At 43.2% G+C, this 27,877-nt stretch overlaps 1 protein-coding gene across 8 annotated transcripts in view; it reads left to right on the top strand.

The window, feature by feature from the left end:
• Positions 1-27,877, top strand: part of CHD5 (chromodomain helicase DNA binding protein 5) — a 235,063-nt gene that overhangs the window by 153,967 nt on the left and 53,219 nt on the right. For 5 of the 8 annotated variants that reach the window (XM_040429552.1, XM_040429538.1, XM_040429511.1 and 2 more), the window contains exons 18-28: positions 503-676; positions 951-1,092; positions 3,314-3,445; positions 4,632-4,749; positions 7,112-7,236; positions 8,682-8,913; positions 11,035-11,073; positions 15,059-15,231; positions 16,615-16,789; positions 26,055-26,147; positions 26,677-26,765. In XM_040429552.1, coding sequence (XP_040285486.1) covers positions 503-676; positions 951-1,092; positions 3,314-3,445; positions 4,632-4,749; positions 7,112-7,236; positions 8,682-8,913; positions 11,035-11,073; positions 15,059-15,231; positions 16,615-16,789; positions 26,055-26,147; positions 26,677-26,765 — 1,492 coding nt within the window. The remainder of the gene's footprint in view (positions 1-502; positions 677-950; positions 1,093-3,313; positions 3,446-4,631; positions 4,750-7,111; positions 7,237-8,681; positions 8,914-11,034; positions 11,074-15,058; positions 15,232-16,614; positions 16,790-26,054; positions 26,148-26,676; positions 26,766-27,877) is intronic. The other 3 variants (XM_040429519.1, XM_040429570.1, XM_040429528.1) reach the window with 3 other exon arrangements.

Genomic DNA, 27,877 nt, shown 5'->3' with positions numbered 1-27,877 from the left:
GCCAGAGGCCTAGATTTACTAATCCCCTTGGATTTATCACAGGGGCTCAGGCTGGATGATACATGTGGTGCAGGGACAGACGCTGACTCCATACCAACTATTGGCTTACATTGAGACGGATTTATATACCAGATTTGCACAGAAATTTTGACTAAATCTGGATCAGAGTCATCTATCTATCTATCTATCTATCTATCTATCTATCTATCTATCTACCTACCTCTATCTGTCTATCTTTCTGTCTGCCTATCATCTCCCTCCTCGGGGTCACAACCATATTAGCCCATAGGGTAATCCAATGTACCATTCTGCCACCATGTCTCTTGACCTTAAAGCCCATTTGACCTGGCATTGGTCCACATGATGGTTCCTGTTCCTGTCTTCGCTGAGGATGCCTCCATTTGCTAGCTTTTCATCCCTCGGAGTGTTGGAGCCGTGCCACAAATTCATCTTTCTGTATGCAAACGCTTTACATACTTTTTATGTGATGTTTCCCTCTCAGCAATCTGGATGGCTTCCTGGAAGAATTTGCTGACATCTCTAAGGAAGACCAAATTAAAAAACTTCATGACTTACTAGGGCCTCACATGCTGCGGAGGCTGAAAGCAGATGTCTTCAAGAACATGCCAGCCAAAACAGAACTAATAGTGCGAGTGGAGCTTAGCCAAATGCAGAAGTGAGTGAGATGCTGCATGACACCAGACTTCAATCACTTTCTCTTCTTCTTTCCGTTTGCTGTTTTATGTGTTTATTTTAGTGAGATGTTTATATAGTAAAAAGCTATTTTTGTAGTTTCTTGTTAGACACACATTATGGCGTCTCCGTGTAGCACAGCGATTTGTGACAAAATATGCATGGAGAAAACTACCTATGGACATCACCTGCACCTTTATCATTTACCTATTTCAGTTTATGTGTTTTTTTAATCTTTTTTTGTGACTTTGATCTAGGAAGTATTATAAGTTCATTTTAACCAGAAATTTTGAAGCCTTGAATTCCAAAGGAGGTGGAAACCAGGTCTCCTTGCTGAATATAATGATGGATTTAAAGAAGTGCTGCAACCACCCGTACCTCTTTCCTGTTGCTGCTGTGGTAAGATCAGCCATCGTTCTGGTCAGCCACTGGGGCTCTGTTAGTACCATCTTTAGTATTACCCAGTATTTTCACATTTAGGGGGTCATTTACTATACTGAAATACACCGAAGGCTACTTTCACACTTGCGCTTTCTCTTTCCGCTATTGAGATCTGTCATAGGATATCAATAGCAGGGGGAAACGCTTCCGTTTTGTTCCCATTCATTGTCAATGGGGACAAAACTGAACGAAACGGAATGCACCAGAATGCATTCAGTTCCGTTTGGCTGCGTCCCCATCGCGGACAGAATAACGCTAAATGCAGTGGACACAAAAGAAAACGGATCCGCCCCCCCCCCCCCCCCATTGACTTTCACTGGTTTTAGAGACTGATCCGTCTTGACTATTTTAGAGATAATACAACCAAAAACGCTGGTGTGAAAGTAGCCTAAATTAGGCGTATTTCAGGCGCAGATGGTGGCGCAACGGTTAGTTGCGCCGCTATCTGCAACTTTGCCCTGCTCACGCCAGGTCTAAAATTGTGCCTGTTTTAGGCGTAGAAAATGGTCTAAATTTAAGACAGCTAAGAACCAGGCTTACATTTAGAACTGGTACTGAATGCGCAGAAGTTATGGAGAGGCCTGCGCCAGCACAGGGGTTTATTAAGACCGACATCCTATACTGCCAGTCTTAATGAATGTGCCCCTTAGTGTCTTATGGTGACATTTGATTTCCTATCCTAAGTGCATAGCTTTATATAACTTCATAAGGGGGCATCCATGTGTCTGACATACCCTTGTGTACCCCCACAGGCTTGGCTAAAGATGAGTTAATTCTAATCTACCCCCATAGGCTTGGCTAAAGACGGATTCATTCTAAAAAGGGTGACCTATATTAACAATGGTCATCATTCATATTGTCTTAAAGCTACAGGCCTCAGTCTGGGGCTTTGGTGGCTTCTAAATTATTGCTGCACTGCACCAAAGCCTCAGCTATTAAAGGGTCATTGGTCATATTCCATTACCAGTGAGCTCAGCCCTGAGCCTAATGCAGTCACTGTGTCTTCTAGCTGCAATGGATGGGTAATCTTTTAACAGAGTTTGATCGATTAACTCAATAGCGCAGCTGGATATTACAGATGTGTTGCATGACCTCGCCCTACAATGGAGTATAATATGCCTTGCACCAATGATGAGTGAATATCTGAGTACACAGGGTAAAAAATAGCCATGCAGAACCTTTTTTTAAGATCTGAATTGTGGACTGGTATACCGCATAGATGTAACCTGCAAAGTTCTTCCATGTACTAACCGTATAGGGCTAAACACGGCATCAGTTACCTGACACCCTTCCCCCCATGTGTAACGTCTCTCGGAATTTACGAGCGGAGTTATATGTCATAGGACCAGGTGCTGGGTTTTGTGGGCAGCCAATTGACTACTGCAGGTTCAGCCCATGGATGTATCTTATGTATAATTGACCTGGGTGGTACATATCCCATACCCTAGGTTTGAACCCCATAGGGGTGCAAGCCATGCCTCTAGTGGGTACTCCCGCTGTGACTTTGTTATTTAATTGACTTGGGGGGGTGCTTGGCTTATAAACACTGAGGGGGTCAATTATGACCAGATATACGCCACTTTTGTCACATGCCATGGAGCAGCAGAATCTGTGACTTATTCTCCGCTCACGCCAGGTCTAAAAAAGTGGGTGTGGTGGGGAAGGGGGTGAGTCGGCAGGCCCATCTCATTCATAATTTTCTACTCCTGGTTTAGGCGTAGAAAATGGTCTAAATGTAATACAAGCAAGGAAGCGGTCTTAAATTTAGAATCATTGCCGGATGCGCTGAAGTTATGTAGATCCACCGCCAGCTATAGGGGATATTAAGACCAGTGTCTAAAACGTTGGCCTTAATAAATGACCCTCTGAGAATCCATGATCTATGGCATAGAACGTGGTTGCCTACTGAATGGATTGGGACATATGACAGACACCATGTGAAGTCCTATTTGAGTAGGCTTTGGATGTTTTACATAGGACACATCCATGGGCTATGCCATTAAACTGTGCATACATATGGGTCTGTTGTGTCCTATATAGAACTTGTATGGTTCATATCAGCTTTTTTTTAGGTCAAGTCACATAAGTAGTAAATTTGACATTTAGACTTTAATCTGTTGGGTCTGCTTAAAAGGCTAGAAGATCTCCACTTTCCTTCAATATATGTATTTTCATTTAGGAGGCTCCAGTCTTGCCAAATGGATCTTATGATGGGAGTTCCTTAGTGAAATCGTCTGGAAAATTGATGCTGCTACAGAAGATGTTGAAAAAGTTAAAGGATGAAGGACACAGAGTCCTCATTTTTTCACAGGTATCTTATTTTTAGCAGAAATCATGCGAGCCCCTGTAGGGTCTTATGTGGTAGGGTCAGATCACTCATTGGTCTGCATTATAAACTTAATTGACTTATACTTTTAGGTGTAGGCTTTAAGAGATCAAAAAGTCTTGGAAGTAGTTTTTAACGCGTACCTGTCCTAATTCCTTAAAAAGGTTTTCCAAGACTTAAATACTGATGACCTATCCACAGGATAGGTCATCAGTATCTGATTGGTGGGGGTTCAACACCTGGGACCCCCCCTGATCAGCTGTTTGGGAAGGCACCGGCTCTCCTGTGAGGGCCGAGGCCTTCTTCGTGCTCATTAAGCACAGCGCCGTACATTGTATAGTGCTTGGTATTGCGCTTAGCTCCATTCACTGGAATAAGGGTGAGTTGTGCCTAGGCCACGTGACAGATGAAGTGTTGTCACTGGCCTTGGCAAAGCAGAGGGAAGTCTGCTGCACTACTGCGAGCACCGCTGCCTTCTCAATCAGCTGATCAGCGGGGGTCCTGGGTGTCGGACCCCCACCGATCAGATACTGATGACCTATCCTGAAGGTAGGTCATCATTATTAAAGTCTTTGAAAACCCCTTTAAGCATCCTTCTCATCTACACCAGGCGCATTGAGAAGGGGGACGCTCGCTCGGCGCTCCTTCCTCAATGCGCCTGCGCCGGGTGTAGATGTGACGTCATCGGCGCAGGCGCATTGAGGATGGAGCGGCCGAGCGAGCGTCCGCCTCTCAGTGCGCCTGCGCCGACTGAAGACAGGTACGGCGCAGGCGCGAGATCTTGATAGCAGACAGGGCCAGCAGAGAGAGATCCCGTCCGCTGGCCCTGTCAATCAACATGCGGAGGGGGTGTCTTTAGGATAGGAGGATGCGGCTGCTACCAGCAAGTAGCCGCCCTACTTGCTGGTAGCAAGGTAATTTGCATATTTTAAAAGTACATTTTTAACATAATCTGCTGAACCAAAATGATTAATTACAGTATGTATGCATAAATGGCAGTATAGGGATTAAAAGTAACCAAAAAAAAACAAAACAGTTTAGTGGGGTGACAGAAGCCCTTTAAATAGATAAATGTCAAACCCAACTAAGATGGAGACACAATCTAAAGGTATAGATGATATATCTGGTATAACTCTCTATGCACATATACTGACTCATCTTACTTTTATAGATGACTAAAATGCTGGATTTACTTGAAGACTTTCTTGAGTATGAAGGCTATAAGTACGAGCGAATAGATGGAGGAATTACAGGAGGGCTGCGTCAGGAGGCAATTGACAGGTTTAATGGTACTACTTTGTTACTCAAATAGTCTCTGAACACCTGCACCAAGTAGGACTGGAGTGTTGCAGCAAATAATGGGTGGTGTTAATACAGAGTGGCCTCCAACTATGACATTTCGATGTGGACATATGACCATTGCAGCCAAGGAAAAGGAAACAGTGGGGGACCTGGGAAATGGCAGCACCCAAGGGTCAGGGGATCGGTTAGGTCAGGGATGCGCAACCTGCGGCCCAACAGCTGTTGCAAAACTACAACTCCCAGCATGCCCGGACAGTCTACAACTATCAGCCTACAGCAGGGCATGGTGGGAGTTGTAGTTTTACAACAGCTGGAGGGCCGCAGGTTGAGCATCCCTGGGTTAGCTTATTATTACTCATGTTAAGCTTTTGGTAAAAATTTCAAGGGGCTGAACAACCCCCTTAATAGCAAATGTTTTGTGCCTCCATATTCTGCCAACCATAATCTTTGCAGCCTGTGCTGTAGTTTTTATTGTTAATATTTTGAGGTACATATGACTTTTTGTTCTCTTGTTATTCTAATTTTCTTCTTGGGGGCAAGGTAACAACAACAAAAAATGCCGTTCTGGCATTATTTTTTCCTTTTACCATGTGGAATAAATAACATGATATCTTAATAGTTTGGACTGTTACAGACACGCCAATATCAATTATATTTACCGTACTTTTTTTTATTGTTTATACTTGTACATAAGATATGGAAAAAAGGTTTTTATTTGAGATTTTAATATTTGTGTTTTAATATTTTTTACCATTCTATTATTCTTTTGTACATATTTTTTTAGTCCCACTAGAGGGACCCTGTAGTCACATCATATAGAAGCCAGTGAGGTGAGTTATCGCCAATCCAGGCCGTTGCTGCAGATACTCATGAGTAGGGAGGAGGCTCATCTCCTGAGCTCACTCCATGGACACATCCGCTGTAAATATATGGCAGATGGCACTAAGCAGTTACAGAGATTGTCTGTCTGTTATTTACAATGTTTTTTTAGAAGTTTCCATCAAAAATGAGCTGATCACAGGTTGTTCTGCTGCTGGGACCCCCAACTGTCATCTGCAGGGGTACATGGAGGCAAGTTTTCAGTCCCCTGCAGTGCCACCACAAAAAGATTGAAGCATTACATGGAATCCATGAATGATTGATTGATGATGGCCCTCGTTGAGATCACCCTAATCATTATTTTTGTAAATGGCCTTTCTAAAGCACACATTTCTTTAAAAGGTCCTTCCACATATTGATAACCTATCCTCAAGGCAATGGGAGCTGAGCTGTAGTAACCTGGCATGTCCTCTACTCGGAGGATGGAGCTGTGTTTCTGGCTGCGTTCAAGGTGCTAGATCAGGAGCTGGAGGCTGCAGGGAACAGTGGTGCCGTGTGTCGGACCCCTACCTTAGGATAAGTTATCGATATGTGGAGCCCAGAATGCCCTTTTAATCTTCAGTGGAGATACCTAACCTTGGAGGACATTGGATCTACTAATGCCTGGACAATATAATACTACCACCTATAGGGAAGAAAATAGAACTGAATGGATGGAATAATTTTCTTAAGTTGCTGAAGGTTTAAATTTGAAGAGCAGCTTGTTCATTTCCTTCTGCAGCATTGAAGGATCTGCAGCATGAAAGATGTTGGCTTCTAAACCCATATCCAACTACTGCAACAGCAGTTCACACTAGGTCAATAGTAAAGAATGTCAAAATGGCTGCTGTCATTTTCATATAAAAATCAATATACAGCTCAACCCAGGCTTAATGTTGTTAGTGGCTTTTATGTAATCTACTTAGCCGAAAGCCTTTTATCAGGCTGTGCCCGGCAACATATCCACTTCTACTTGGAATACAATTCTAAGACATTTGGTCTGAGCAATAGACATTACAAGGCCCTTTGTGCAAAAGCTACTACTGAGCCCAATGTCTAACCTAAGATTTTTAAGATTTTTGAGATGATTTTGACTGAATGCAGGTTGATATATCATGGCCATAACAGTATGTGGTCACCAAAGCAGTCATGTGAACTACTCTGTGTCCAGACTTTGAACGAGGCAGCTCTTTCTACCCCTCTCCAGGGAGCAAGTTACAGCAATGAATTAAATTCCACCAAGCAAATTAGCTGCATGTTACCAAAATCTTGTTGCTAAATCTATGAAAGTGACTATGGTGCTGTTTAGAACTGTTTTATTGGATAAAATAAAATGTATTAGGTGGTTTGTCTATGTTCAGCAAACAGGGTATCTCCTCTTTGGGACTTCTTAATTCGACAGCTGCTTTCACTCTAAATCATTTGATTTGTGACATATTCACCATTATTAAGAACGCTGTATTTCGCTAATGTGTCTTCTCTCTCTTTTAGCTCCAGGTGCTCAGCAGTTTTGTTTTTTATTGTCTACCCGAGCTGGAGGATTAGGAATAAATTTAGCTACTGCAGATACTGTCATTATTTATGACTCAGACTGGAACCCGCACAACGATATACAGGTCAATTAAATAATCATTACTCATTTTATGGACAGAAACAATGTCCCTTGGGGATGATTTATTGATGAAAATTGGTGTAACTTCTGTGCATAGAGAAATGTTGTGTTTTAGTTTACACCAGATAAGTCTTGCGCACAATGCAGAGGGGCAGATCTTGGCGCAATGCTTGTATGGTGCACCAGTACTAGTAAATCTCCTCCATTCTTCTTAATTTAAAGGGGTTTCCAGGCTCCTGATATTGATGGCCTATCCTCAATAGGGTATTCCAGAGGATAGGGGATATCTATCAGATTGGTGGAGGACCTCACCGGTCGTGAGGGTGTACCCTGTGGAGCCCCCGTGGAATCCACAGAGTGGCTGGTCAGAAAAGTGCTCTGCGGCTCCATTAATTTCTATGGGAGCACCGGAGATAGCCGAGTACAGCGTTCCAGAGGGTTCAAGGCCCCCATTCCGATAGTTATCCCCTATACACCCTTTAATATCTGATTAGTGCTCACTGCCGCGGGCCCTAGAACTAGCACTGTGAATGGAACATGAACTACAGCTCAGTTCAAAGTGTAGTGATCATGCTGGGTTACTGCAGCTTAGCTCCCATTGATTTCAGTGGAACCAGAGCTGCAGTAACCCAGCATGACCACTACACTTTGAACTGAGCTGAGCTTTATGTTCCATTCACAGTGCTAATTCCAGCCCCAGATTTAGATTTGTTTTTTAGAATATTCGTAATTTTTTCCCATCTGAAGTCATGATTCCTGACTTCAGATCGAAAAAAAGATGAATATTCAAAAAAATGAATATATTCGATATAGTGCTATATATTAGTTTTTTTTGAATACTCGTAATACTCTAAAACAAGATTATATAGCAATATAGCGAATATTCAAAAAAAAAAAAAAACGAATATTGAGCAATTTCGCTAATATAGTGCTATAATTTTTTTTTTTTTATAGTTGTAATTTTTTTCCAATCTGAACTTCAGATGAAAAAAAAATGACAACTATTAGACAAAGAAAATTATAGCACTATATTAGCCAAATTGCTCAATATTAGTTATTTTTTTTGAATATTCGCTATATTGCTATATAATCTTGTTTTAGAATATTACGAATATTTGAAAAAATGAATATATTCGATATAGTGCTATATATTCATTTTTTAGAATATTCAGAATTTTTTCCCATCTAAAGTCATGATTCCTTCCTGCTTAAGTTGCTTGTTGGTCAATGACTCAGGTTTGACCTATCCTGAGGATAGGTCAATGTCATTAGCTTGGGAAATTGAAAATAATTTTCATCTCTGGTCCTTTAGTTGGGCCTCATATATATCCTCAGGCACGCCATGTGCCACCATATTGGCTCCTCATAATACACCATACGTTGAAAAAAATGGAAACATGTTACTGGAGAAATTTCCTGGAGACACTCATGAAGAACCCTTCTCTACAGGCTTTCAGCCGTGCTCACAGAATCGGGCAGAATAGAAAAGTCATGATATATCGGTTTGTCACTAGAGCCTCCGTAGAGGAAAGGATTACCCAGGTGGCAAAGAGGAAAATGATGCTGACCCATCTAGTAGTACGGCCAGGTCTGGGGTCCAAATCGGGCTCCATGTCAAAGCAGGAACTGGACGATATATTGAAATTTGGAACAGAAGAGCTTTTCAAGGATGATGTTGAAGGTAAAGAAATCGTAATACAACCCTTTCAACTCCCCATTCATCCTTCATGTCACCATCATGTTTATTGATTTCAGAGGACCTATCAACTCTCCTGTGTGGTGAAGCCTGTTTTGTGCTGTTCCTCTATTATCCCTCCTGGAAATGTCTGATTGACAACCGGGTGTCACTATTCTGCTTGTCAGTACGGTGTGTCTCTAAATAGTGTGCCACTTGTGGACAGAGTCAATGCTTCTGTGGACATACCCCATTGGTAAGCGTGGTAGAATACCCATTTGTCAATTTTTACAATTGACGTAGACAACTTGTTGAGTTGAGGAAAGTGGCTTTCTTCCTCATAGCAACCAATCAGTTTACTTTTCATTTGTAGGCCACATTTCCTCAGAGACAACTTTTATACTAAATCCCTAAATAGCACTGAAACTAGTGCAACACAAAAATGGAGGATCTGCTTATAGCAACCAGTCAAATGCTTCTATTTTCTAACCTATGCTACATCAAATGAATGCTAGATCCTGATTGGTTGCAGTGGGCATCTGTCTCTGGTTTTGTTCACACTAGATTTCATACATGAGGTCCTCAGGGTTATTCGGCACTGACCCCACCGGTTATGTTGGCCTTGTAAAGGCGTTGGTGTTGTCAGCCCTCTTCATAATTTATTTTATGGCTTATGCACATTATAGAGGGGGTCCGTACTCTGCCCTCCCCCAATGAGTCGGGAAGTAGACTGGCATGCCTCTCTCTATGTATATACCCGCTACTTACATGACACATACCAATAAGCCTCACCTGTAGATGCCAAATTATCCAAAACTCCAAACACAAGGGAAAACTATAAATGTCGGCATCCCTGGTGGTTTAGGACAGGGAAGGGGTTAGTGTAAGAATCCCTAGTGGTCTAGTGTGGTAAAGGGATTAGTCATACCTGGTGTCTAGTGGATTACTCACTTCCCAGGCTGGTTAGGTACCAGGCAAGGGTAGGTTCACCCAGAATTTTTTGGAGGAGGATGTTTTTCCTGCAGTGGATTCAAAAGGAATTGGGAATATAAATGAAGGACTTATACTTCTCCTCCCTGCTGGATCCACTTCTGGCTAAGGATACATTCACATGAACATTTAAACATCCGTGCTCATTTTGCAGAACGCAAACGGCGGATTTGCAAAACACGGGCACAGGCCGTGTGCACCCTGCATTGCGGTGACATCAATGGGTCCGCGATCCGCAAGATGCGGCAAATGAGAGGAGATGTTCTAACTTTTGCATAGCGGAGGCACGGACCCAGAAGCACACACAAACACACGGAAGCCCTTTCGGTGTGCGTCCAGGTCTGTACCTCCACGCCACAAAAGATAGAACATGTCCTATCTTTTACCGCGTCTTGCAGATTGCAGACCCATTTAAATTAGTGGGTCTGCAGCTGTATGCGGGATGCACACGGCCGGTACCCAGGCTTTGCCGATCCACCGTCCGCCAAATGCTCACAGACGTCCCATGTTTATGTGAATGCACCCTTATGGGACATTCACATGACCGTATGTGTTTTACGGTCCGTAAATTGCCGGCCGGCCGTGTGCATTCCGCATTTTGAGGAACAGAATGGCCAGCCCTGTGATAGAAATGCCTATTCTTGTCTGCAATTGCGGGCGAGTATAGGACATGCTCTATCTTTTTTGCGGGGGCCGCGGAACGGAAGTACGGATGGGGACAGCACACGGTGTGCTGTCCGCATCTTTTGCGGCCCCATTGAAATTAATGGGTCTGCATCCGATCCGCAAAATTGCGGAATGAAATTGCGGAATGGATGCGGAATACAATATAGGGTCGTGTGAATGTACCCTTAGGTTGAATAAATCTGCCTCAAAACCTTCCCCAAAAAGCTCCATGTGAACCTTCCCTAAGAAAGATTTGAGAGAACAGCATAAAATAGATGAAAATAAGTGCAAAAACAGTAAAAGCAAAGTATTAATAAAGTTATTGAGGATTTCATGTGGTTTGCATTGTCAGAAATCCCTTGTGATGCTCTGTATGTAGCGACTGTGACGTACGTCGCCCAATGTGCAGGACTGCCTAACTCTCCCCCTTCTTTACTGATGTTTTTGTGTCTTCCCTCCTTTTTACTGCAGACCATCACTGTGGCAACTTAACCATATGCAAGAAAACTGGTGAGCGGCTCTGTGGTCGGACGGCTAAGATGCTAGCAGAGCAGTGGCTAGTCTGTAGTGTCGCCTTGCCCTTTAAATGCCGGCATAATATTGCTTACAAAAAAAGGCTAAATTTCACATAGAGGCAAATCACAATTGAAAACCACATTATCTGAAATTCCCAGTTAACGTACTGACCTGATCGGACCTTCCAATATACTGACCACACTCCATAATATGCAACATCTGAAAGATAATGGAAGAAGTAGACTTTCACAGCGCCACAGAGTATTTCAGGAGACGTGGTATTAACCTGATTATGTTAGTGAGGACACTTTCTAACAAGGACGGGGCCTTTATGTGGAAAGGGGAATAGAGACAAGTAGTAAATTAGGGACTGATGGCGGAAAACAAGGCCCCCAGCAGCACAGAGTATTTCAGGAGACCCATATACTGCTGGGCTTGTGGGAAGAGGAGGTGACTTTAGTAAGGGCAGGGGGCTCATTGGCTAATAGGAGTGCAGTGGAGACAATAGGACATAGGATGATGGAGACACGCAGCAGCACAGATTATTTCAGGAGGTAGTGACTCGTCCACTCATATCATTATGTTAGACCAGGGCTGTAGGTCACATGAGGTGAGGAGAATGGAACAAGTGTCAGATTACAGACATTGTGGAAAATACTGTACATGGTCTCCAGCAGCACAGAGTATTTTAGGATTGTGCTGGTTTTGCAGTGAGCTGTCCTCTCCTATGATTATGTTATAGAGGTCAGAGGTCATGATGTGTGAAAGGGGATGGAGACTACAGAGGAGCATAACAGAATTATCATGTGGAAGCTACATCACACGTCTTTTCTATTAAGTAGACCTAGCGGTGTATTCCCACAATCCCACGTGATACAGCTTTCTCTCAAGACATAATATTTAGCACTGTCCATCCTGGTTTGTGAATGGAATCCTAGAGCTACTGTGACACGAGAGAGCAGTGGGGGATCATTCTGCCTAAATCTGAATAAAGCTGGATGACAACCCCTTTTGGCACCTGCAATGACTGCCCCACTAACGTGAGGGTCCCCTTCTCGGAATAGAAGACCTGGTCCATCCACACATTGCAAGGTCGGCTGATTGTTTGAATGGCTGCCATATAACGTTCCATAGCTGTAGCTGGACAGCCACACCTTGGAGACCGTCCCCCATACTTAAAGAATACGTCCACCTTTGCCACCATATTTTTTGTTATTGTCCCAATGCATTTACAATGAAAAATGAAGTCACTTTGCAGTAGATCATAATTAAAGATGCCCAGTCATTTTGTTTATACAGCTCCCATGAAAACCTATGCATCTCCATGGTAACAGACAACAAATAAACCCCGTATAGTCAGATCCTGTAGTCACACTGAGGCTGCTCTCACAAGAAACTGAAAGATGGTGTGACGGTCGTTTTCAGAACCATTGCAGTCTATGGGGGTATTCAAACTGCGTTTTTTTTTCACAGCCAGTGAATACTGTCCATCCAAAAATAGGACATGTCCTATTTTTGACCGTTTTCACGGACAGATGGACCCCATTGAACTCAAGGGCCCATTTTTAATGGCGGCTTAAACATACGTACACACGTCTAACAGCGGTGTGACATCACAAAGTAGGGAACATCAGGTCCTGTGGTGAGGTAAGTATTATTTTTTTTAAAAAAAGAACATGTCCTATTGTCTGTTTTGCAGACAAGAATAGGCATTTCTATTAGGCCTCCTGCACACGTATGGTTTTGCGGTCCATTTTAAACAGATGAGTTCTTCATTTTTTTTTTGTTTCAGTAGTGTATCCGTTCCGTTTTGCCGTTCCGCGTTTCCGTTTGTGATCCATTTTTTTGCGGGAAACGGAAGCATACAATAATGTTTAAAAACAGTAAGTACATACAAAAATTGGGCTGGGCATAACATTTTCAATAGATGGTTCCGCAGAAACGGAACGGATACGGAAGAAATACGGATGCATTCCGTATGAATTCAGATTTTTTTGCGGAACCATTGACTTGAATGGAGCCACGGAACGTGATTTGCGGGCAATGATAGGACATGTTCTATCCTTGAATGGAACATAAATACGGAAACGGAATGCATACGGAGTACATTCCGTTTTTTTGTGCGGAACCATTGAAATGAATGGAATGGAATGCACACGGAACCCGCAAAAACGGAACGGAAACAGAAAAAACAAACTTTTGTGTACAGGAGGCCTTATAGGCAGCTGCTTCTGTTCCACAAATTGCGGAACGCACACGGGCGGCATCCGTGTTTTGCAGATCTGCAATTTGCGGACTGCAAAACACGGTGCGGTCGTGTGCATGTAGCCTAAGGGTGGGTTCGCACTAGCGCTATGCCATTCCGTTATAGGTTCAGTTTATAACGGAATGGCCATACGGAATGCAAAACGGAAGCCTTTAAGAGGCATTCTGATTTGCTCCGTCCTAATAGAAGTCTGTGGGCAAGCATAACGGATCCGTTAGAGCTGCTGAAGGACCTCAGTGGATAACTAAGGGTAAATGTACGCAACAGTGAAACGAAAAAGCCGACACCACACGCTGTCAGTTTTTTATGGCCATTTTTCAACCATTTGTGCATCCGTTTTCTGTCTGTCCGTTTTTAACGGCTGTTAGACAGGGGCACTCCTGTCTAAAAGACCTTTAAAAATGGGGTCTTCTGGCAGTGAAAACGGCCAAAACTAGGACATGTTCTGTTTTTTGGACGGACGCTATTTACTGGCAGCTAAAAAAACGGCAATGTGAATAGCCCCATAGACTTCAATTGCTTCTAAAAATGGACGTTACAAAAACTCCAGTCACAGGGCCATTTTTCGCGTCCATGTGAAAGTAGTCTAGATGGGATTCTCACGTATTCCTGGCGCTCCCGTTAATGGCATACACATGGAATACAACTACTAGCGGTCTGCACGCCCTATGTGAATTTTAAGTGTGTTGCTATTTTCCACAGCTGCAAATGCAACACCAGCTTTGTCACTGCCATGACTTGTTCTGTCATTTCCGTGGCTGTGTGGGCCGCCCGCTCATCAGCACCATTACGCTTGGATGCGGCTGTTTATATCATGCTATTTTGTGTCTAGATATGCGTGTTATGCTACTCTAATTAAAGGGGATGTCCACAATAGATGAGATTTTTACCTAACCAGGAAAAACATGTTTCAAATTCAATACTATTAGTGAAAACCGTTACATGTGAAATTACCCAGGTCTCCGTCTCAAGATCAGTTACTGTCTGACAACCATTCCTGTTGGCTGTTGTCAGTGCCCCTCAGTGGGTTGTTGTTTAAGATTGTCCAATGAAATTAACAAAATAACACCAGGTGGATTTACAGAGCACAGTTACCCTTAAAGGGCAACTCCAGATGGAAATGAATATTCTACCACCGTTCCAGTTCCATAGAAAGTGGTGGCTTCCAACCACCTCTGTGCACCAAAAGAGTGTCCAGAGCCACAACGGCAGGTTGGAGGAGTTTTTTTCTGTGCCTACTGTCGCCCTCTAGTGAGCGCAAAATGTATGAACTGTCAGTAAAAGACAGGAGAGTCGGTGAGTAGCAACTACTCAGTACTCACCGACTCTCCTGTCTTTTACTGGCAGTTCATACATTTTGCGCTCACTAGAGGGCGACAGTGGGCACAGAAAAAACTCCTCCAAGGAAATATGTGCTCCCACCCATGGAATGATGGGAGGGAAATCCAGAATTTATTATGTAACTTACAAATAGTTTATCCACTGTGTCAGGAGTAGCCCTTTAAGCCCTCATTTGTAGGTGGACATCCCCTTATCTGTGCCTTGCAATAGTATGACGTTGGCTTCCATAAACCTGCAGTTTTTCTGAACTAGAACTAACCGGAGTTAACCCTCCTTTGAATTTCAGGTCTTGATGACTACAACTCCCATGATCATGTCCTGTTTGCATATTCCAGTGCTTGGTGATAACTTCTCTGTGTTGAACATTTTTAGGTGACAATAAGGACGTTGAAGACAGCAGTGTCATCCATTATGATGATGGTGCCATCTCGAAACTTCTGGATAGAAACCAGGACGCCACCGAGGACACAGAAATCCAGAACATGAATGAATATCTGAGTTCTTTCAAAGTGGCGCAGTATGTCGTGCGAGAAGATGACGGAGTGGTAGCCCCTGTTTACTTACCTTTAATAGAATAAATCCATAGAATTATACGTTATTATAAGTAGAAGTTCTGCCATCTTCTGATCTGGTTTGTTGAATAATTACTAATGGTTTGCAAGATCTCTGGTTGCCGTCAATAAATGGCAGCCTTGATTGTTTACTTCCAGGGGTTAAAGTGTAAACATTTTTGTAATATACTCTGTCTTCTGTTTAGATAACACAGTCAATGTTAGCAAGTCTCCACTGTTGTGTAAACAGAAGACAGAGGAGCGTTGCTAAGGCTCAAAATGGGCCACTTTACAGCTATTTTTCTAATAGAAATGTACAATTTCAGTAATTAAAGTATATTACAAAAATGGTCAGTATTACTGTCCCGATTCATAAAAAAAAGAAAAAAAAGTATGACAGTTACACTTTAAGGATTGGGCTACAAGGAGAGGAGTAAAATCACCATCAAAATTGTAGACCATTGATGAATAGACCATTAATGGCCGCATAATTTAGCGATTAAACAGCAGTTTAAATGGCACTAAAAACGATCTGAAGGTCGCTCCAAGCTGCATGTCAGCGCAGTTTTACCCACTCTGCACCCGCGCCACATGGCTTTCCCATTATCGCAGCACTGTCTTGTAATGAGCGTTGTACCTGTGAGATGGACACACATGACTGATGTCCATCATCTCAATGTAAACAATGAAGGTTCTCATTCAGTTACTGTAAGCAGAGATCTTGAAAAGTGATAAAGTATAGTAGAAATTTTAATAAGGAACCATAAAGAGTAATAGACTTTGAGCTATAACGCGATGCATTGCTGAGAGGTTTATACAGCAGATTAGAAGGAGGTTTAATAATTAGAGCTACCTGAGAAAGTGGGGTGACAACCAGTAACGTCACCAATGCGATCTCAGGAGGGGTTGTCACCTTCTTTGATCTATCAGCCCAGTGCCCTGCATAACTAGCCGGCTGGGTGACAACCATTGTTTCAGCTGTAATGGTGGAACTACAGTATATTGAGTCTGATCTTCTATCTAAGGCTGTATTCAAGAGACTGTTTCTGTTTTGCTGTCCGCAAATTGCAGATCTGGAAAATATTGATGCGATCTGTGTGCACCCATTGTAAAAATGCCCATTGTTTTCTGCAAGAATAAGATATGTTCTATAATTTGCGACACTGCTGCACACCGATGATACAGAAATGAATGGGTCTGTGTGCAGGCCGCAAAAAATGCAGATCAGACACGGACCGGAAATACGGTCGTGTGAATGTCGCCTAATGGCATTGTTAGCAATGGGACAATCTTTACTTCTGTGCAAATGATTCAGACAAGAAGCTAGACATGAAATCATGGGAGTCCTCATCATGTTATTATCTCACCAAACTTTAGGAGGAGGTTGAACGGGAAATTATTAAACAAGAAGAGAATGTCGATCCTGATTATTGGGAGAAGCTCCTTCGTCATCATTATGAACAGCAGCAGGAAGATCTGGCAAGGAATCTTGGAAAAGGAAAAAGAATCCGCAAGCAAGTGAACTACAACGATGCTTCACAGGAGGACCAAGGTGCCGTCTGTGGTGATAATTATTACTGGATATAATCGAGAAGGTCATACTAATTTCAGTGTTCTTCTCCACTCACACTCAAATCGGCTGGTTTTCTCTTAGCACTCAGGCTGTATGATCTCGCACCTCTCTGCAACTTCTTGCTGATATATACAGTGAGGAACAGAAGTATTTGAACACCCTACGATTCTGAAAGTTCTCCCACTTAGAAATCATGGAGGGGTCTGAAATTCACATTGTAGGTGCATTCCCACTCTAAGAGAACAAATAAAATAAAAAAATTCAGGAAATCACATTGTATGATTTTTAAAGAATGTATTTATCTTGCACTGCTGAACATAAGTATTTGAACACCTGAGAAACAGCAAGAATTCTGGCTCTCAAAGATCTGTTACTGTCCCTTTAAAAAGTCCACCTCGGGGGGGCGTGGCCTGACCGAGCTAGATGGCGGCTGCTTGTTAGCAGAGCTCTCGCCACCAACACCCGTCTAAACCTCATTTTTAGCGCTATCCTGCCCTCGGCATGAAGATACAGTCAAAGGATTGCATGCAGACTGCACCGGGACGCAGAGAGGACCCGAACCCCAGCCCAGAGATGGACAGATTCCTAAGTAAATCCGCAGCACAGCCACCGGCACGACCTTCTAAGATGGCGCCAAAACCTCCCGGCGCGGCCACAGGAGACCATGCTATTGCCCAGATTCCGGAAGATGATGGGACATCGCACATTGACGAAAGGTCAGGGCTCACCAGGGAAATCCTTGAGGAGGCTTTGCAACGAGCCCTAGCCCCTCTGGCCGCGGATCTAGGGGCGATCAAAGCAGACGTGCACCACATAGGTGACCGCGTCGAGGCGCTTGAGCAATCACAGGACGCCATACTAACCTTTAATGCGTCTGTAAAAGATTCCTTGATCTCGCATGCCAGGGCGATGAACACGCTCCTGCTTCAGATGGAAGACCAGGAGAACAGAAATAGAAGAAGGAATATCAGGCTCAGGAGGCTCCCAGAGGCGGAGGATAAGGAAGATCTTTTTCAAGTCATGGACTCCCTCTTTAGTACGCTACTAGGCCCAGAACAGGCGCCACATATTACTGTGGAAAGGGTGCATAGAGCATTGAAGCCGAAACCAATGACCAGAGACAACCCGAGAGATATAATTTGCGGTATCTTAAGCTTCAGAGACACCGAATTAATTCTCCAAGCAGCTAGGAAGCAAGGGGAAGTGAAACTTCAAGGAGTGCAAGTGCAAATCTACCAAGACCTAGCTGCATCCACGTTGCAAAAACGGCGATTACTGAAGCCTCTCACTGACCTCCTGCGGTCGTCCAAAATCCCATACAGATGGCTCTTCCCCTTTGGGATTTCAATCACGATAGGGAACCGCCGCCACACGGTCCGTTTACCGGAGGACTTACCACCCGTTTGGGAAGCGCTTCAACAACCTCCGGTGGAGATTCCCTCCTGGCTACCTGTCCTGCCCGCGGATGATCTTCCACCGCTTCCCCAGGCGTCTAGATGGATGAAGCCGAAGCCCCAGAGATCCGGGAAGAATAAAAGAACATGGCCGCAGGGAGTCCCGGACTAAGGGTTCAGTGTTAATGCATCTCTCTCTCTTTCTATCCTACAGCAGGGTAGCATTTTTTGACACAGTGGTAATGCGTCCCTGTATAGCTGTTAATAACCCTGTTTAGCTGTTAATAACCCCGATTGGGTTTACCTTGTCTTTTAAAAATGTTCCATGATAGTCAGTATTACTGACACTCACTAGTTTACTAGCATCTTGATAGACAAGGGTGCTTGCCCAACTGGGCTATGGTGCCTATTGCTATACTCTGTCATGCTGCTATGCACTATGTCCTCCTTCTTCAACAAAAATGTTAGTCAGGATGGCTTTATAACAGCCTTAGTATTATAGCTTTATTATAGCTTTGGTATAATAGCTTTATTATAGAATTATCATAGCTTTATTATTGCGGTATTATATATACTAATGTGCACGAGGTTTAGAAGTGGGGTGCTGGGCTGGTTGGGATACACATGGTTTTCACATGTGCAATTCTTTACCCCCCCTCCGGCCCAAAAGGCCGTACTTCTATGTTATTTTTAAGTTATAATTATAATTACTGTTTGTATTGGTTTTTCAACCTGTTTGGTACATCAAAGTGGTCGAGTAAGACAAATGTCCTAAATATGCAGAATATCACTATTATAAGATGGCTCCATTAACTTTATGCTTTAACACCTTCAACGTACATGGGTGTAATAGCCCTAAAAAACGTAGTAGAGTGTTTCAGGTTCTTAGGAGAATTGGTGCGGATATAATACTTCTCCAAGAGACCCACTTTTCTCATTCGCATGTTCCTAACTTAGAAAACAGCCCTTTTAATGTGTGGTATCATGCTACCTCCAATAGTTCTGCGGCCAGAGGAGTCAGTATAGGCTTTAGACGGGGCACCCCTTTTACTTTTCAATCCGCAGTGGAAGATCCAGAGGGGAGATACCTTTTATTGAAGGGAGAGATAGGACACGTAACTGTCACAATATGTAATCTCTATGCACCAAACGTGAAGACGGTTGATTGGCTGACTGAAACGCTAGACAAGATTGGTACATTCGCTGCGGGTCTATTGTTGATAGGGGGCGACCTCAATCTAACTCTGAACCCTTTACTTGACTCCTCTGCCCAGAAATCTGCTGTTTCATTTCGGGCTCTCAAGACAGTTCATTCACGTCTTAGATCTTTGCACCTTAGTGATGTCTGGAGGTCGGCGCATGGTGACAGACGTGATTTCACTTTTTACTCAAACCCTCACAAATCATACCAGAGGTTGGATTATCTGTTTGTGCAGGATAAATACCTACCGGCTATTAAGTCCTCTACTCTCCACAACATCACGGTCTCTGATCATGCGCCGGTCTCCCTTGTCATCAGCTTTCCTGAGTTGTGTAGTAGGGAGTGGACCTGGAGGTTAAACCACACCCTCTTGGATTCACAGTCTAGGGTTGACTCCATATCACAGAAGTTACAATCGTACTTTTCTACCAACACAACGCCTGATGTATCCCAGGCAACAATATGGGAGGCGCATAAGGTGGTGATTAGAGGTGAATTTATTGCATTGGGGTCCCACATTAGCAAATTAAGAACGCGTAAAATGTCAGACCTCTTATCTCGCATTGCTACCCTAGAATCGTCCCACAAACGGTCTGGTGCAATTAGAGATCTAGAGGAGCTAAGAATAGCAAGACGAGAGTTACAGGAGCTGTTAAACATTAAGGCGTCTAAAGCATACCTAAAAGTGAAACACAAACATTACGTTCACGGTAACAGGGGCGGAAAAATAATGACGGCTCTTATTAAAAAACGAGATGATCAGACTTTCATTAAGCGCATGAAATCACAAACGGGATCGGTTATGACTGACTCAAGGAATATATCAAAGATATTTAGAGATTACTACCATAACCTATACAACCTTAAAGGGGAAGAACAGGAGGAAGTACAAACAGACCGGAAAAGGAAGATTGAGCAATTCCTAGAGACACTAAAACTTCCCACCATAGATGACGCTTCCAAATCATCACTGTTGGCCCCCATTTCATTAGCCGAAGTAAAAAAAGTCCTGAATTCAACACCATCGGGTAAGAGCCCAGGCCCTGATGGGTTCACGGTGGCCTATTACAAAAAGTTTTTCCCGGTTTTGGGCCCACAACTAGTTAGTTTTTTCAACGCCCTTTTATGTGGTTCTACTATAGCCAATCAGGCCCTAGAGGCACATATAATTGTGATACCTAAACCGGGTAAAGATGTCGAAGTTCCTTCTAGCTACAGGCCAATCTCTCTGCTAAATGCAGACATCAAGCTATGGGCCAAAATCCTGGCCAATAGACTATCACCCCTACTCCCAGAGATTGTATCCCCCGAACAATCAGGCTTTGTGGGGGGCAGGGAATGCAGAGACAGCACCTTTAGAGTTCTTCAGACTCAACAATTTGCCTTAAAACAGGGGAAGAAGCTTGTGTACCTAAGTACCGATGCCGAAAAGGCGTTTGATAGAGTGGCCTGGGATTTTATGGAAGCCACACTACATAAGTTTGGCCTCCCCCCGCAATTTGTGGGGGCGGTGCTGTCTCTGTATTCTAACCCCTCCGCAAAGGTTCAGGTGAATGGCATCTTGTCACCCCCTTTTAAAATCTTAAACGGAACACGTCAGGGTTGCCCACTCTCGCCCGCTCTATTCATTCTGTGCTTAGAGACTTTTCTACAATCACTGAGGCAAGATCCTGAGATACAGGGGCTCACAATAGGTAAGGATGTACACACTGTCGCCGCTTTCGCAGACGACATGCTCATATTTATGACCAACCCTGAAAAGGCACTCCCATCCCTCTTACAACAGTTAGAAGTATATGGAGCCCTTTCCAATTTCAAGATTAACCATGCCAAATGTACGGCAATGGGTATTAATATATCTCATACATCTATCACGAAATTGGAGAGGGATTTCCCATTTGAGTGGAATAACTCCCACATAAAGTACCTTGGTATTAATATAACCAAAGACCCTAGCTTATTATTCCACAAAAACTACATTCCATTATTCGACAGTATAAAACAACAACTAATTGATATAAAAATCCCTTTTTTATCCTGGTTGGGGAGAAAAAATTTTACTGAAGACCTATGTACTTCCTAGAATATTATACACTCTTCAGACCTTACCCATACCCCTTCCTCAATCTTTCCTAGCAAGACTCCGAAGTCTATTCTCCTCTTTTGTATGGGGGGGATGTAGGCCTAGGCTAGCATACAAGATCCTCACCAAACCCATATTTAAAGGAGGATTTGGTCTCCCTGATGTTGCAGCTTATTATAGAGCGGTCCAGCTTAGGCTGCATTCCGAGCTTTGTAACCATACAAATACAAAACTCGGCTGTAAGATAGCTAGGATTATACTAGGCCCTGAAGGAATGGCAGCTTTATGGGACCCAAAACTAGTGACGAGCCACATCATAAGCAAAAGGGGTCTAAACCCTCTACAAGGAGTTATGGCCACTTGGTCAAAGATATCACCGCTTCTGCGTAACTCCCCATGCATGTCACCGCACACTCCCATATGCTACGTCCCGTATTTGGTCACTCAGGGATTTCAAGACGATCTAGGTCTATGGAAGGCAATGGGCAATGTAGCAATCGGGGATATCCTGAAAAAAAGATTAATTCCTTCAGCTCAAAGTTTGTCAAGGAGCTTTCCTCATATCCCTTGGTCGTCCATTCAATATTCGCAGTTCCAAAAGGTATGCAATCTGTACCTGGCGTGTACCCCTAGTAAACTAGACCCCACATGGTATGACACTTGTCTGCTAAGTCAGGGGAACAAGAAAGGAGCTATATCTAAGACATACAATAAGTTGTTGGAGGAAGAGGGCCAAGAAAAGCCTTGGTTTATTTCCCACTGGGAAAAAGACCTTAATACCACATTTGATAAGGGAATGGTAGAAAAGGTTTTATGTCATTCACATGGATATTCTCGGTGCATAAGGATCCAAGAAAATGCTTTTAAGTTAGTATCTAGGTGGTATAATACGCCAGCAAAATTGCATGCCATAGACCCCTCGTATACGGAACAATGTTGGAGATGTAAAAGTTCTAGTGGCACCCTATTGCACATCTGGTGGACCTGCCCCTTGATAAAACCATATTGGGAAATGATTTCTAGGAACATATTGGAAATCATCCCTACCTCATCCTCACTGACCCCCCTAGTGGTCCTACTAAACCTCCCTAATGAAAAATTCATTCTCACCAAACATTCCCTATTACCATCCCTTATAGCTGCAGCAAAGCTTCTAGTTCCAGTCCACTGGCTCACCAATATAATTCCAACAAGTGGGGACTGGGTCAACAAAGTTCAGGAAATTCGCTTGCTGGAGGAGTTGTCCAGCTGGGAATCTCTATCACACGAAAAACACCTGAAAATATGGGCTCCATGGCTGCAATGGCAAGCTAAAAATCAAAATGCTTTAGTAATGGGAATGTCATCTAACCCTGCTGATAGTGAGTAGAAATTATTGTGCTTATGCGCGCACTGTTTATCCTACCAACTGAATGAATATGTGCGGGTTTAATGGTGTAATGGAACCCTGACCCCCTTCCCCTTCTCCTTTCTACAATATGGGCTATTGTTCAAAAGTGGCCCTAAGATTAAATTAAAAATAGTAGCTTTCTTTTACACCATAACCTTATGCTTATCAGTAATGCATTCTATGTATTAATCCGCTAACATGTCTGCAAGCATACCACAATTCATAATGTATACGTCATCTTATATTTACCACACGAGCTGTATTGTCTTACCCACTAAATATCATTTATGATAGTCACTGACCCAAAGATGTAATGTTCATGTTTGTTAATGTTTCTCGAATATGTCATGCACTTTATTTTCTTGGATTTGTAAATCGCAGAAATTCATAAATAAAGATTTGTTAAAAAAAAAAAAAGTCCACCTCTACTTCACTCATTAAGCTAACTTAGTAGCACCTATCTGAGCTCTTTAAAGACACCTGTCCACCCCACAGTCAGTCAGATGCCAGCTACTACCATGGGCAAGACTAAAGAGCTGTCAAAAGACACCAGAGACAAAACTGTGGACCTCCACAAGGCTGGAAAGGGCAACGGGGCAATTGCCAAGCAGCTTGGTGAAAATAGATCAACTGTTGGAGCAATTGTTAGAAAATGGAAGAGGCTAAAGACGACTGTCAGTCTCCCTCGGACTGGAGCTCTATGCAAGATCTCACCTCATGGGGTATCACTGATGATAAGAAAGGTGAGGAATCAGCCCAGAACTACAAGGGAGGAGCTGGTCAATGACATGAAAAGAGCTGGGACCACAGTTTCAAAGGTCACTGTCGGTAGAACACTATGCCGTCATGGTTTCAAATCATACATTGCACGGAAGGTTCCGCTGCTCAAGTCATCACATGTCCAGGCCCGTCTGAAATTTGCCAATGACCATCTGGATGATCCAAAGGAGGTATGGAAGAAAGTCATGTGGTCAGATGAGACCAAAGTAGTACTTTTTGGTCTAAACTTCACTCGTCGTGTTTGGAGGAAAAAGAAGGATGAGTTGCATCCCAAGAACACCATCCCTACTGTGACGCATGGGGGTGGTAACATCATGCTTTGGGTGTGCTTTTCTGCGAAGGGGACAGGACGACTGCACTGTATTAAGGAGATGATCAATGGGGCCATTTATTGTGAGATTTTGAGCAACAACCTCCTTCCCTCAGTCAGAGCATTGAAGATGGGTTGTGGCTGGGTATTCAAACATGGCAACGACACGAAGCACACAGCCAGGATAACCAAAGAGTTTCTCCGTAAGAAGCATATCAAGGTTCTGGAGTGTCCTAGCCAGTCTCCAAACCTAAATCCAATTTGGAGGGAGCTGAAACTCCATGTTGCTCAGCGACAGCCCCAAAACCTGACAGATCTAGGAGGAGATCTGTGTGGAGGAGTGGACCAAAATCCCTGTTGCAGTGTGTGCAAACCTGGTCAAGAACTACAGGAAATGTTTGACCTCTGTAATTGCAAACAAAGGCTCCTGTACCAAATATTAACACTGATTTTCTCAGGTGTTCAAATACTTATGTTCAGCAGTGCAAGACAAATAAATTCTTTAAAAATCATACAATGTGATTTCCTTAATTTTTATTTTTTATTCTGTCTCTCAGAGTGGGAATGCACCTACAATGTGAATTTCAGACCCCTCCATGATTTCTAAGTGGGCGAACTTGCAAAATCGCAGGGTGTTCAAATACTTCTGTTCCTAACTGTATGGCCTCATTTATCAAAACTGTCTAACAGGAAAACTGTCTTATTTGCCCCTAGCAACCAATCAGAGCTCACCTTTCATTTCTTAAAGTGTTCAGAAAAAATGAAAGGGGAGCTCTGATTGGTTGCTATGGGCAACTGAGACGGTTTTCCTGTTAGGCAGTTTAGATAAATGAGGCCAATAGTCTTTACAGAGCATAACCTGATGCCTTGCATAGTGAGAGTTGTAGTGTTTACTGGAACTATGATGCAATGTGTAGTCCGTGGTATAAGGTTGGATGGTACTCCAATCTGATTGTGTGGGCAGCAGGAGATGTTCCCAAACCAGATAATGATAGAATTAAGACTCCTGTACTCCACTTTGTTTTCAAGAAAAATGCTTTTAATATAAATTAAAGTGCGGTTCCAGTCAAATTTGACTGGAACCGCACTTTAATTTATATTAAAAGCATTTTTCTTGAAAACAAAGTGGAGTACAGGAGTCTGAATTCTATTCTAGCAATGTGTAGTCCAAAATAATGTGCACAGCTCACACTGCACTAATCAAAGTAGTCATATACATAAGCATGGGTGTATAGATCCTTCAGGCAGCCTATGCTGCCGCTACAGTGGAGTCAAGAGAGGCCAGAGTCAGGTTAGCTCTATGCCCATTGGTAGAGAAGAACCAGGTAGAGCAGGATTGGACTGACCCACCAACCTGTGGCTCTCCAGCTGTTGCAAAAAACTACAACTCCCAGCATGCCCAGACAGCCTACAGCAGGGCATGGTGGAAATTGTAGTTTTACAACAGCTGGAGAGCTGCAGGTTGGTCAGCCCTGTACCAGAGGATCCTCCGGTGGGTCCAGCCTCTCATACCATAATAGACCCTAATGATTCCTGAGGGGAAAAAAAACAACTTGGCTGCCTGTGGATATAGGGTCTATTTCTTTGATTCAAAACCTGTAACCCTTTATTGATTATATAGGGGGTGGGCCCCAGGAACCCCAAAACGACACTGAGCTAGAAGGTCATTTTGCCATTCTACAAAGCATGGACAAGGGTAAGGTGCAATATCGTGCCTTGCATGGAGAGTGATGGGGAGGTGCAAACCAGGACTTGGAGGGTGGGGACACTGCCAGAGACCTCTGGTGGACGCTTATCTCCCATAAGTACAAATGCTTGGGTGTGTTGAATTCCTATATGCCTGATCTCCCCCCCCCCCAAACTCTGTCAGCGATGGAAAATTTTCCGCCAAAATCGTACAGTAAGGCCAATGCTTGTCCAGTGTCTGTGGCCACCTTTACACCTAATATCAGAGAAATGAAGTCCAAAATCATCACTGTCCAAGAGTGGTGTATGAGAACTCTTGACGTTAGCACCTGTGGTTTCTTTTTTATCCATGCCTTGGAATGTTGTTATCATTTATTCTTTCTTTATATTTTTCATTTAGAATGGCAAGATGAACTTTCTGACAACCAATCAGAATATTCCATTGGTTCAGAGGATGAAGATGAAGACTTTGAAGAGAAGCCTGAAGGTCAGAGTGAGTTACACTTTTTCCTTAGATGGATGCGGATCACCTATAGGACAGTAAACCCAACAGGCAAAGGTGCCGTGATTAGTTGGTAACCTAGAGCGGTTAGTTTTACTATGGCTTGTCCATCGGCCCACAATTCTATCCAGACAGTGGACTACTATGGAGACAGAAAGCCAAAGAAAAGCTTCACCACATGAATGGGAAGACATGACAGTGGCCACCTGTTTCACCAGGTGGGTTGTCCCATCAAGTGGTTTTAGTGCCCCAAGATGAATGAGGCAGTTCACCACAGTTTTATGTCTTCTGATCTGTAGGTGCAACATCATATTGTTAAAGTAATGAAGTCATAGCCCAACATTGACTCTGTTACCCAGACTTTAGCAGTGAAATATAGTCAAAAGTCAAAGTTAAATTTGCCCAGGCCCCAGTCATAAAGGCACCCTTTGTTATCGAGCTTGAGAGTCTTCAGGTACTGTGATTCAAGGTTTGATGGTCTTTGAAAAGAGACTGACACAAGTGTATATAATTTCCATAGGTGGGAGGAGACAATCTCGTAGACAACTGAAAAGTGACAGAGACAAGCCTCTTCCTCCGCTTCTTGCTCGGGTTGGAGGAAACATTGAGGTACAAGTATAACGGGGCATAGAGGGGGACGAGGGCCCTACATTTAAACATTTTCATTCGCAAATGCTTGAACTTTATGTGACTCTAAGAAATATCAACCTGAGTTGCGTATTGTGGAACTTTATTCACGCATAAGTTTATCGGCTTGAACGTTTTCTATTAAAGGGCATGTCCATCTTGAACACCAATTTGCAGGTTACATATCAGATTAATCTTAATGAAAAATGTAACTTTATAAATACATTACTTATCCTGCACTGATATCGAGTTAAGGTCTGTATTATAATCCAGAACTGCGTTTGCAATTGTTCTGGTTTTTAAGCTAATAGCTCTTTTTCAATGTTTGCATAGAGATTTGACTTCTGGGAAGTGTAGTCTTTACCTTAGTGCAGTACACTTTATACTTAGTAGGAAAAAATATAGGAACTCCGCAAAGCTGTTAGAGGTATGTCTGACAGCTTTCATTGACAGAGGATCAGTAGAAGTACTGGATCAGTACAAGATAAGTTATGTATGAACACAGTGACTCCACCAGCAGAATAGTGAGTGCAGCTCTGAAGTATTATGCAGGATGTAACTCAGTATCTGTTGTGGCAGTCCGTTATTTAGCTCACCTTTCCAGAGGTGAAAAGGTAGGGGGATTAGTCAGATTATTTCGCAGAAGGAGACCTCAGGAGACAGAAGTGCATTTCAACTGGCGTCCTGCCAGCTTTATTTCACAGGTTGCATTAAAACACAAAAACATAAAACGGAACACCTAGCCTTGTCCAGGCTCTAACTAAACAATAGGTCCCTCTCTAGGACGTGGATGAGCTATCCTCAGTCCACCCAAAATAAGCACGCTGTCTGAACAGCAACCTGTGATACTTGCAGTTTGCAGGCTCTGGACCTTCAGGGTCCCTCAGTGAGATGTGGCTTCTCTCACTCCCAGGAAGTTCTGAGCAAGTGTGTTGACAGCCCAGTTTTCTAGCAACTCCCCAGGTGCAGCTCATCAGGACCCAGTCTTAGGTTTTTTAACCCTTTCCTAAATAACTTTCTTCAGAATATGCTAAGAACCTGGAAGACACATATATACCCTCAATTACTTCACCCTGTGAGACACCACATTTCCC

The sequence above is a fragment of the Bufo bufo genome, chromosome 1 (assembly GCF_905171765.1).
Source record: "Bufo bufo chromosome 1, aBufBuf1.1, whole genome shotgun sequence".
In the NCBI taxonomy this organism is placed as follows: domain Eukaryota; kingdom Metazoa; phylum Chordata; class Amphibia; order Anura; family Bufonidae; genus Bufo; species Bufo bufo.
The sequence above is the reverse complement of the archived record's forward strand: the minus strand, read 5'-3'. Positions and strand labels throughout refer to the sequence as shown.